The sequence below is a fragment of the Antedon bifida genome, chromosome 3, assembly GCF_963402885.1.
Source record: "Antedon bifida chromosome 3, ecAntBifi1.1, whole genome shotgun sequence".
In the NCBI taxonomy this organism is placed as follows: Eukaryota; Metazoa; Echinodermata; class Crinoidea; order Comatulida; family Antedonidae; genus Antedon; species Antedon bifida.
Window position 1 is genome coordinate 17,491,523 of NC_136228.1, and position 12,254 is coordinate 17,503,776.

Here is a 12,254-nt window from a genome sequence, read left to right on the forward strand (position 1 = left end):
ATAACAGATTAATAATCTGTTCAAACGAATTAGGAATCCGTTCAAACGGATTAGTAATTTGTTTAAACGGATTACTAATTTGTTCAAACGAATTACTATTTCGTTCAAACGAATTACTAATTTGTTCAAACAGATTAGTAATCCGTTTAAACAAATTATTAATTTGTATAAACAAATTATTAATTTGTTTAAACGGATTACTAATCTGTTTGAACGAATTAGTAATTCGTTTGAACAAATTAGTAATCCGTTTAAACAAATTACTAATCCGTTTGAACGGATTCCTAATTCGTTTGAACAGATTATTAATCTGTTTAAACAAATTACAACATATACTTTAAATGGCACTTGTTGTATATGTTGCAATTCGTTTGAACGGATTCCTAATTCGTTCAAACAGATTACTAATCCGTTCAAACGAATTACTAATTTGTTTAAACAGATTAATAATCTGTTTAAACGGATTACTAATCTGTAAAACGAATTCCTAATTCGTTCAAACGAATTACTAATTCGTTCAAACAGATTAGTAATTCGTTCAAACAGATTAGTAATCCGTTTAAACAAATATTAATTTGTTTAAACAAATTACTAATTTGTTTAAACGAATTACTAATTCGTTCAAACGAATTACTAATTCGTTCAAACGAATTACTAATTCGTTCAAACGAATTACTAATTCGTTCAAACAGATTAGTAATCCGTTTAAACAAATTAGTAATCCGTTTAAACAAATTACTAATCCGTTTTAGAACATTAACAACTGATAATATAATTTACAGAAAAAGATTATTAATGGGTAAATCTAGAAGATAAAAGAGATGTTTACTATTAACAACGCATAGTGGAACGAATTGTAGTCATTATACTAAAACTTCTAATACTTAAGTATATCAAAATATTTTACGATTAATCATTAAAATGTACACAATTCCAGAAATTAATATTACAATGAAAAGTACATTTAGCACCGTTTCAAACCATGGTACGTGTTTCAAACCATGGTACGTGTTTCAAACCATGTTACGTGTTTCAAACCATGGTACGTGTTTCAAACCATGGTACGTGTTTCAAACAATGGTACGTGTTTCAAACTATGGTCATGTTTCAAACACTGATACGTGTTTCAAACCATGGTACGTGTTTCAAACCAGGTACGTGTTTCAACCCATGGTACGTGTTTCAAACCATGGTACGTTTTTAAAACACTGGTACGTGTTTCAAACCATGGTACGTGTTTCAAACCATGGTACGTGTTTCAAACCATGGTACGTTTTTAAAACACTAGTACGTGTTTCAAAACACGGTACGTGTTTCAAACCATGGTACGTGTTTCAAACTAAAGAACCATATTTTAAACCATGGCACATGCTTTAAACCATGGTACTGTACTACATTTTTAAAGCCAATGTAGTTGAATACGAATAAAAATACTGCAGTTTTATGCTTTAATTTGAATTCATTATTTAGTATTTTATTTCATATACGTTCGCTGTAAACTGAGATCCCGACGCGGACGCGCACCCTCATATCGGCGCCATCGTTTGGAGACGGCGTGCACCCGAACGATCATGGAACGAAAATCACTTGCAATACAAGAAGATGTGCTGGAGATTTCTGCTGGAAATGTAACATTTGCAGCTACTCCACTCCACTTGTACAGCATACGTACTGCAGTTTAATGCTTTAATTTGAATTCATTATTTAGTATTAAAATGTATTTATTGAAACTCTTACAAATAAACAATGTTTATATATTAGTGCCTGTTTCTATGTATTAACCATTAAAATAATTTTAAATTTGAAAATTATTAAAGCCCCAATACAATGTACATAAGTCCAAAAGTCAACAAAACAATAAGCAAAAATAATAAATATAAAGCTGTTTAAAAGTACTGCTGGAGCTTGTTAGGTAGATATGAACAGGCGTAATAAAGGTGGGGTGGGAAGATTTTATTACACATTTTATGTGTCATAATTTAGAACGAATGATGCTCGTATTTTACCTGCTAGATACATATCCGCATTATAGATTAACACAAACAATTGTATGCGACATAACCCCAAGGATATAGAGCATAGCAATAATTTAGCATCCTTTTTTTTGTAGTTTTAAAAGAAATCACCAAAATTAGGGAAAAAATTTCATAAAAGTAAATACTGTATTTATTCGAATAAACGCCTCCTTCGAATAAAAGTCCCCATCCCCCGCCCTTTCATTGAATATTGTTTGGAATAAACGCCTCCTTCAAATAAATGCCCCGAGGCTATTATTTTTTCGTCGAATAAATGCCCCGCCACATGGATACACACACAATATTGTATTATAACACATTTCTATTTGTAGTAGAATTCAATGACTGAATGATCTACAATTGACCAAGCATTTTGGTCGAATTTTTACTGTATTTTATCACTTAATATTAATTGTGTTGTATTTTTTTATATTTAGGGAGAATTTATTTGATTATACATGTTATCATATTAAACTAAAAATAATAAACGCCTCCCTCAAATAAACGTCCCTTTATAAACCTTTCCCAACAATAAACACCCGAGGCGTTTATTCGAATAAACGGTAGCCTATCATTATAATTACTATAATTCAATAATTCTTTAGCTTTCAAGTAAGTCTAGGTGTTGGTGGAGCTGAGTCTGGCCTTCCAACTTGAATTGGAAATATACCACGGCTGGCATAAATCTCCTTCAGCATTAATAATGATGTATCTTCCGATTCCCTGGAAAAAAATAATATAAATAAAAATATTTATTTCCTTTGTTCTTTTATTTTAATAGCTACAAAGCAATATGAAAAAAACAATAACATTGTATTAAAATATATATCATAACTTCAGTACTTCAAAACATCTTTTTATTACAGAGCCATTCCTAATTATCTCCCCTATTAAAACCAAGTTAAAATAGAATTATATCTTAAAGATAATCATAAAATAATTTAATTCCCAAGCAATATTTACTTATGGTTCCAATGTCCTTTTATTAAGAATTTTTCATAATATTTATATTCTAAAGTTTTATATATTTTTATGAATTTTAACATTTCTAAATTATTTTGAACAAGTATGAATTTTTACTTTTAAACATTTTACTTATTGAATCTGTATGTGAAATTTAACTTGTTATTTGATGTCTGAATTGTTGTTGTATAATTTTGTATGTAAGAGGGCCTCTTCAAGTCAGCTGTACTGCTGTTGTACAGCTGTTAGAGGTAAATGTTTAATGTATTATCTTGGTCCTCAAGCTTAACTGGAAACTGAGGAAAATTGGACAGCCAGAAGTGCAGCGCCTACCAGATCAGCACACAGAAAGCGAGACGTTCCCTTACTCTTTTCGAATAGTCTACCAAGTTCTTTGTTTATGTACACAGGACCAAAGGCTTTACATCCCATCAGAAGGATGAAGCAATAAGAGTAAAGCATCTTGCCGAAGGATACAATAGAGTATGGTACAGATAGGCTTGAACCGTTGCCTACTACATGCTAGTCCTTACATTACACCATCATCCTCTGGTATATACAGCACCCGCTGCTATTCCCAGACAGTCTCCCATCCAGAACTTCGGTTATCTGATGAGAACCGATGTTTCAATGCAGTATGGCCATATAACGTGTGAAACGAAGTTAAATAAATAAATATTTTTCTTTTTTGCTTACCAATAACAAGCATGACTACTCAGAGCAAATAGGTATTCATTAAAACTTTCAAATGGAGTTTCTTGAAGAACATAGTCTATACGTTTGCCTCCATTCAGTTGACCAACTTTGACTTCACCATCATCTGTTACAAAACAAAATGGTAAATAATATTCAGGAGACACTTTCCCATAAAACAAACCAAGAGACAATAATATATGAGAATAATGTTGGTCCCCGAAGGTTTGGTTAGATGTTTGCCCTACCCTGACGTATTATTGTAATTTATACTTTTCCTGGTCAGCTGCTGTTTTTTGGAATGCCCTTCTAAACTCAATCTAGTAAAGTTGAATCTCTTGCCATATTCAAACAACTCCTCAAATCCCACCATTTTAATGTGCACTTTCAACATTATTTTTTTTTTCTGTTGATTGTTCAGTGTTTAGAGGCATTGTGAGCTATATTAAATTGAACATTAACATTATTATATTTCCAAATAATTTTCGGATTGGGCTTGAACCCACGACCTCTAGATCACTAGCCTGGCATTCTCAATGTACTTAGTATAAAGTACAAAAATTGCATCAGAGTAAGGCAAACATCTGACCAATTACTCAATTCCCTGACATACGCTATACTCCACAGTGTTGTTAATAAATATATATTTTTTTTTTACATATATTTTATATGTTACAATATATTTTTTATATTTTTGTCTTTTTGATGTTTATTCGTATTTTTATAAGATCTTGTATTTTTGTATTCATGACTTTTTATATATTTTTAATTAATTGTTTGAGAGCTTGTTAACGAAATGAATTTCCTTTTGGACCAATAAATTTCTGTATTCTGTATGTATTCTAAACAATTATCTTTCTGAAGATTGTTATGCTGTCTATAACTAGATTTATTTTCTAACTAGATCTATTTTCTGACTAGGTTTGAGCAATGATAATTTCATAAAACATTCCAATGACTGACGCTGCTGAGGCATGGTCTCTTCACGATGTTGTAGCTCTTCTTGAGTAAGTTTCTCGGCTACAGCTTCCATTTCTTCATCAGTGACTGAGGGCGCTTCACTGGTGCGATGAGCCTGTGCAAACTCATGAAGGGTCTTCCAAGTCTTTCTCATTGACTCCATAAAACCTCGTTTTAAATCGGACCCAAAAGCAGCCAAACTTTCTTTAAGTTCTGAAATTAAAACAAGGAGAATCAGAATTTACTTTCTTTTTTTGTATATAAAGCTGACTACACTATCAAACTAGTTTGACTAAAAAGTGTGATGTTCCCAAATAGGGTAGTGATATGCCCAAATATGGTAGTGATATGCCCAAATATGGTAGTGATATTACATCATCATGTCCATATATGGGCTCATCACATTTTTTCTTCACATAAAGTTTGATAGTGTAGACAGAGCTTAATAGTTTATTTCTACAGTTTGTTTACTGTAATATGTAGTGAGTAGAGAATCTGTTTGGTGTTTAGCATATTCTCACAAATATCATAGTATTATTCAATTTGTAAATTTTACCCAAGTGAAAACGTTTTCTCCCTTTGTGATGTGGCATTAACACTGGTTTCATTGCCTTCATTGATTCATTTATCAAAGGTTCAATTCGATAAGCTACCGGATCAAACTACAAAAAACAAAATAGAAAAATAGCATATCATTTCTCCACAACAGCAGTATTGAGTAATTGATTTGTAAAACAGGCATCATGATTTTTTTTTTATTTTGACTTACTGGATGAAATATATTGTAAAATCCAGTACAATTGGGAAATTGATACTGTTCGCTGATGGTTTCACATCCTCGTACTGTTAAAAACATTCCTATTGGTGATCCCAATGCAAAGAAATTGACAGGGCAGAAATCTAAGGCTGGATACTTGACAACAGGTTGGCCCACACCTGAAAAATACAAGTAGTAAATTGAGACAAATCAGGAAGCAAAGAATGAAAAGGAACTCAGTAGTGAAAGTCAATGGCGCACACAATTGTATTTATTAATTTATGTTTCTGTTCATATTGTATTGTATTGTGTGAAACAATAAAACTTGAAACTTGAACTTGAAGCATGCACTATAATCCTATCTACCATCCCGACATCTTACTAATAGGAATGTTATGCATTAGGACGGGAACGATATGAGAAACAGAGCGTCTGTGTTCAGAGGAGCGTAAAATGTTATTCCTTGAGACTAGCGATATGAAAATAACCATTCCATTATAAGCACTGTTTATCCCCCACAAATAAATTTATGGTACTGAAATGTTATTTTTGAAAACACATCAAGACATTATATAATGTTATAAAATTAGAATTCAAATTAGAATTGTATTGCGGTATTTAACATTAATAGGTGTTTTTTCAGGAGTGATCTTGACATTTTGAGATGATGGCAAATATGCAGTTTATATAGCACTTTTGTAGCACTTTTATAGCAAATTGTGAATGGGAGATTGAGAAAAGTAGGGGGGCCTTAGTGTGATTCAGTGCTTCTCGTCCTGATGCATAAAATCCCTAATAACTCCTTCTAGGAGGGTGCAATTGAGTACCTTGTTGACCAGGTTCAAAGTGGATATTGATAGATGTGTTTGATGACGTTTCTTTTGCTGTGTTGTTTAGACTTTCTTGAATAGCTCGTTGGTGCTGTTCTTCCAATGCTTGGCGCTCCTTTGCAAGACGAGTTCGAATCTCTGCTTCACGCTCTTCCTTTTCTTTTGCTTTGGAGAGATTTTTTAGATGGCCTCTTAGTTTCTTTCTAGGTCCCATTGGTAAACCCATTTCCTTTAGATCAGTATCTTCACACAACAGCTACAAAAAAAAGAAACATTATCACTGTATTGTTACTAATAAATCCAAAGGCAAATAACGGAAAAAATGACAATGCTGTGGGTATCAGTGGCTGGATCTCAATAGAGATACAAAAAAAAAAGCGAAAAGCTAAATCGATAAAGTAAAACAGCCAGAAACGTTAGCAGAGCTTTCAAGCAACACTAGCCCTTCATCAGTGCAATTTTTTTAAATAAAAATTGCATTTATCTAGAATAATATTGTACTTCTGAGAATGGTATTATCTCAAGTGATATGGATGAAAAAGAGAAGATTATCATTATGGGATAAATGTGATGGTGAAAATATTACAGTTGGACACCATTATGAGGAGTGAGTGGCCAAGTGGTTAAGACAGTGGGTACCATAATCCATAACCGTATGGCAAGGGTTCAAGTTTACTCGCTCAATGGTTCTGGTGGTATAACAAGTCTTCTCGGATAAGTACTATAAACCGTAGTAGGTCCAATGTACACAAATTGGTCAGGTGCACTTTAAAGAACCTAGTACATCTCTCAGGACAATCAAGTAGGGGGCTACCCTGGTGGCCGCAGTTGGCAGCACCGACATGACGTGATGCTTAGGGGAGTCTACAGCACATTGAGACAACATTGTTTGTGGAATGCGCTATAAATACATTTACATGTACAACTAGGGGCAATATACGACCAACTTCTATTCAGAGATGCCTGTATTAAGGAAAACTTTGTTTTGTCCCTTTAAGGTGGGCTATATTTAGTTCTTTAGCTTTACACTGCTGAAAGAAAAAAAGAGGCGATTAAAAGATGAGCATTAAAACACTTACCAAAGTTTCCATATCCATTTGTTCATCTGTAAACTTTTGTAGAAAACTGTTTAACCCAAGTTGTTCAAATGTTCCTTCTAAGGTAACCTCTTCCTTAGGTTCTACTGGTTCCGATATTTCCTCACTTATCGGTGTGCTTAATCCACCAGAAGAACTGCTCAGTTCTGCTGGGGTGTTAAGCTGCGATGTATCTTCCGATTGGTCAGGCACAGGGTCATTTAGATCGTGTTGGTGTGATAAAAGGTCAAACATTATCAATGAACCTGAAAATGACATGAAATTAAATAAAAAATTGCACCATTGAAACTATAAAGCTTGGTTCTCACTAGCGACGCAACCTACGCAACGTAAGAAAATGCCATTCCGATAATTGTGTTTGCCCCCATCTGGGTGAAATCAACCTACGATGTTTGCAGCACTGTTGTGTCGTCTGTTCCCGCTTGTGATTACGCAATACAGCACTTTGAGTCAATGCGTTGCATTATGCCACCAATGGGAACCATGCTTTAGCTATCACACTGAAGGCTGGTCTGTGAGCATGCTCAGATATTTATTTCTGCTTTTATGAATGTTTGAACATTTGCACTCACCTAAACTGTGTCCAACCACAGATACTTCACCATCAAATGATGGGTTTCTAGACTTAAACAGATTATAAAGACGGTTAATTTCACCACCGACGACATCAGCAATTTTCTGCGAGTAGGTTGGACTAGAGTAAAACAGAATGTCTAAAAGTGTGTCGTTTGTGAAGTGTCTCAGACGACCGATACTTGGTAATGTAATTTTCCTTAGAAGTCTGCAAAAAATAAATAATTAATTAAATCAACAGAAAAACCCTCTTTTAAAGCCAGGTGCGGGAAAAAATTGTCTATTTATCATAATCATACATTCCAATAATTATCGATCTAATCCCCTATGTTTCATATTTTTTTTGGATTTATTTGTGTTATTTGTTGAAAATAAGCAAGTTTTATCAGGGGGGGAGGGGAGAATAGAGAAATTACACAGTAAAATCTCTATTCTTTTGTACACAAATGTTGTAAATGGAGATAGAGAATTCATGCCTGTACCTGCGCTTTAAGAGAGAGGACACCTTTGGAACCCAACAAAGTGGTGCTTTTTAATATCAAGCAATATATTAATTTATGACATGAATAAAAGCCTTACCTATCAACTCCTGTAGCATCTCCATGTAAAGCCTCGTACCAGTAGACAGGAAGAAGCTCCACCCGTCCCATGCGCCCATCATCTTGTGCATGCTTAAAATGGGTATCTAGTAACTTAAGCGACACAGCTCTAAAATCATCAACTGAAAGAGAAAAAAACATGTAAATAGATATGTCTTTTTTAAGTTCTGTCTACACTATCAAACTAGTTTGACAAAATAGTGAGATGTGCCCAAATATGGTAGTGATAAGCCAAAATATTGTAGTGATATGACATCATGTCCATTAGGGACATCATATTTATATATATATCACATACAATTTGTTAGTGTAGACAGAGCTTTAGTCTGGCAATATAATACATTTTTGTTCTTTCCTTTCACCAATTGTATTCATTTTATTTGTATCCTTTGTAATTGTGTTATCTAATACACTTTTCACATCTGCATAAATTGTTAACGGTTTGGTCTACCAACTTATTACATGTTTACACACATGCATACGCGAATCTGTGAGAAATCATAGTTGTGCGCATATTTGATTACTATGATTGCTCAGTTTAATAACGGAACAAAAACTGACCTCTCATCGGTTTTTCTACCAATATATGGGGTTCCCTGTGAAATCTTGGGAGATTTTCCACAAAATTGCATTCACACTTATGCAAACCTGGTTACAAGTTGTTACAAGCTTGAGTAAAATGAACTAAAAACAAGTAAACTTTACCACATTCAACAATGGATCTGAATCGTAAGTCACACACAGGACCAATACCGTGAACTACAAACATTAAATGATCAATCTTTCCTGGTTCACCTTATAAAGAAAGAAGCAATGAAAACCAATTTTATGGTAAATACTGTCAAACACCTATAAAGGAGGAGGCGGGGACACACCTTTGAAAAAGTTAAAAGGGAGGGCTTCTAAAGCTCAGCAAACAGTTATGCAAATATGTAAATGTTTGAGATTTACAAATTTAAATACACACCATCAAGAATTTCATCTGTATTTTCAACTCCACGTTTGACAACACGAGGGCGCATCTGTCCATCAGAAACTGAACCCCATTCGTCTACCATCCCCGATGGTCGGAAATGAACTATAACATTAGAATTATGCATTACGACGGTTTCACCATTTTCTAGTTCAATTCGTCGGTTCCACTTATTTTCCAATGCAGAGTTTTTAAATTCAAACTGAATGGAGTAATAGAAAATTAAACAACATTTGAAAAGACTAAATATGGAGAGTGAAATTCCGTTTTGAACAGAGATTAGCTTATACCTATAATATACACCTACTTACGCAATAGGTCAAATAGCACATTTTTTTTGTAAGCCTGATTAGAAAAAAAAAATTTTTCTGCCACTCAAGAGAGAAACTGAGAATTCAGGACTGCAGCTAGCTTGAAGCAGACGAGGCGCTCGTCTCGTCTGAAATTTTCAATTTTCACCACAAACCCAAATTTCCTAGCACAGATTGTCATATTTTATATTAATAATTATATTTCAAGCATTTTTCCTCGCCTGTTTTTAACCTCTCGCTATGGCCTAGGAACTTACTTCTAAAAAGTCTGCAAGCTTTTCATCATAAGGAATAAATCTATTTTCTCCTTCTGCTTTGTAGAACCATGTACAACGTCGTACTTGAGACTTTTCCTCGTCCCAATAAATCGACTGCCTGCTTCTCTGAGCAAGATTTACATCATAGCGACCACCATCAGTACTGATGTAGCAATTCTCGGGATCTTCTTGAGCTAAAACAGATTTTGAACTTTGAGCATTTCACATTATTTTGAATGGAATTGTGTTCAAAGACTATGTACACACTAAAAAACTTGGTACAAATTCGAAAAGAGTGAGAAGTAAATACTGTATTTTCAATGTTGGCTTACAGAAGAAAAAGGGCAGACATTATTCAAATATACAAGATAATACATAGATTCTATTTAAAGCTATTTCGGAAATCAACTTTTACAAAAACACTGTCATTTTGTCAAGGCTAAAAACAAGACTGGAAATAAGGAGACATTTTTTTTTTAATCAAGAGCAGTTGAGGATTGGAACTCACTTCTACAAGATGTTGTTTGCACTTCTTCTATAAACAGATTAAAATCTGGGTTGGGAGAAAAGCTGGTCTGATCACCATTTAAAATTTTGCCCATACAAATGAAGAGTTCTCAAGAATGATCATGAGGGACAAACAAGCATAGTCCTAAACAGTTCAAGGTAATTTGGCATTTCTTATGCACGTACCTTTATTGTAGACTTCTTCTAAGCATAGTGAATCTTTCATAGTGAAAGGTCGCCAGACCTGTTTGCTTTCCACTTGTTTGCAATAGAACCAGTGAGGTTGAACAGGTTGGTATACTGGGTTGTAAAGCGGCTGCTGTGGTGCAGAAACTTGAAACTGCTGAAGCTCTGCTGCTGTGGGAGGAGGTCTACTGCCATCAAACTAAATCAGTGACAAAATATGTTAAGTACTTACTTTATTCGCTTGTTAAACTATACTTGAGTCAGTCGGTCAATCAATTACGCCAAATGATCCACATTATTAAAGCTTATGATCATACAATACCTGTGGTCTTTGTTGATAATTAGTTCCTACAAGAGGTTGTTGCATTGGAAAATGTGTTGGAGGTGGCCCAACATCTGACTGTGATTGCTGTAGCATTGGTGCTGGAAGTCCACCAACATTAGGATGTGGCATTGGCCTATGCTGAAATCCCTTTATGCCGAAACGAGGTTGCTGTGATTGGCCAGTCGGCGGGCCAATTGGAGGTGGTATTTGAGGTGGTTGCAGTGGCTGCTGGATGTAAGAATCTGGTGTTCCTTGAGATGGTGGTCCTGGGGGTGGTAGGTTTGGTGAGGAGAATAAAGGCTGACTCTGGCCTTGAGTATTTGCTGATCCAAACAATGAGGATGTTCCACTGATTGCTGGTGATGACTGTGATATATTCGCAAATGGATCTTGGGGCGGTGGCATATTTGATTGGAATAACATTGAAGCAGATTGGTTAGGTTGTGAATCAAAATCACTTTGACCAAGAAAGCTGTCAGCTTCTCCATCCTCTGGAAAATGAAGAAAAAGTTTTTATCAGAAATTACTTAATAAACATTTACAGTATTAATTTGTTGTTGTTAATTTGATTCATATCAATGACAATAAAGCTAAATTGTCAGGGTAACAAGGTGTGTCAGACAAATTCTCAGCATTTAATAAATGTCAGTAAAATACTAAAATTAATGCCGGTCACTTCCTGCTTTAGCGTTACAATACAGTATTGTGATTTTTAAATCGACACCTCATTCATAAAAAAAAAGAAGTTAAAATTAATTTACTAAACTAGATAGATAGGCCTAAACCTATATTATATTATTATTACACCTATACAAAACCTATTAGAACACTTTATTCGCCCATAAATAACAGTTTTTAAACAAACATATGTCTAGGCTGCCATGAATCGAGATTCACTAACCTGGTGCGGGGAAAAGAGAGGCGGTGGCCGGTACCGGTCTCAAAGCATCTGGGCCTAGGGAAGTATTGTTACTCGCAGGGAAAAGAAGTAGTGGTGGAGGGTTGTCCTTTTGATCATTCATTGTATCTAGTTTGTTATCCTATTATCTATATATTTTGTGGCACAGGATAATGATTGTAGCTTGAAATTGTGCTACTTTCTACGACGACAAAATTCCTTCCTCCCCGTCGGTATTCCTATATTTTAACAACATGGGACACGTCATGTCAAAATACAGCCGTACCATTTTCCAATTAAAGAACTAGGT

General features: G+C 34.6%; 1 protein-coding gene across 1 annotated transcript; it reads right to left on the minus strand.

Moving 5' to 3' along the window:
- Nucleotides 1–1,544: 1,544 nt before the first annotated feature.
- On the minus strand, nt 1,545–12,164 carry LOC144837855 (triacylglycerol hydrolase DDHD2-like). Its single transcript, XM_078693144.1, has 15 exons — nt 11,948–12,164; nt 11,044–11,537; nt 10,722–10,920; nt 10,029–10,222; nt 9,455–9,662; nt 9,193–9,282; nt 8,468–8,609; nt 7,888–8,096; nt 7,298–7,560; nt 6,216–6,474; nt 5,401–5,567; nt 5,188–5,293; nt 4,635–4,844; nt 3,675–3,798; nt 1,545–2,738 (listed from the first exon to the last, which is right to left on the minus strand). The coding sequence occupies exons 1-15, from the start codon at nt 12,066–12,068 to the stop codon at nt 2,624–2,626; spliced, it is 2,901 nt and encodes a 966-aa protein (XP_078549270.1). The 5' UTR covers nt 12,069–12,164; the 3' UTR covers nt 1,545–2,623.
- Nucleotides 12,165–12,254: the final 90 nt, after the last annotated feature.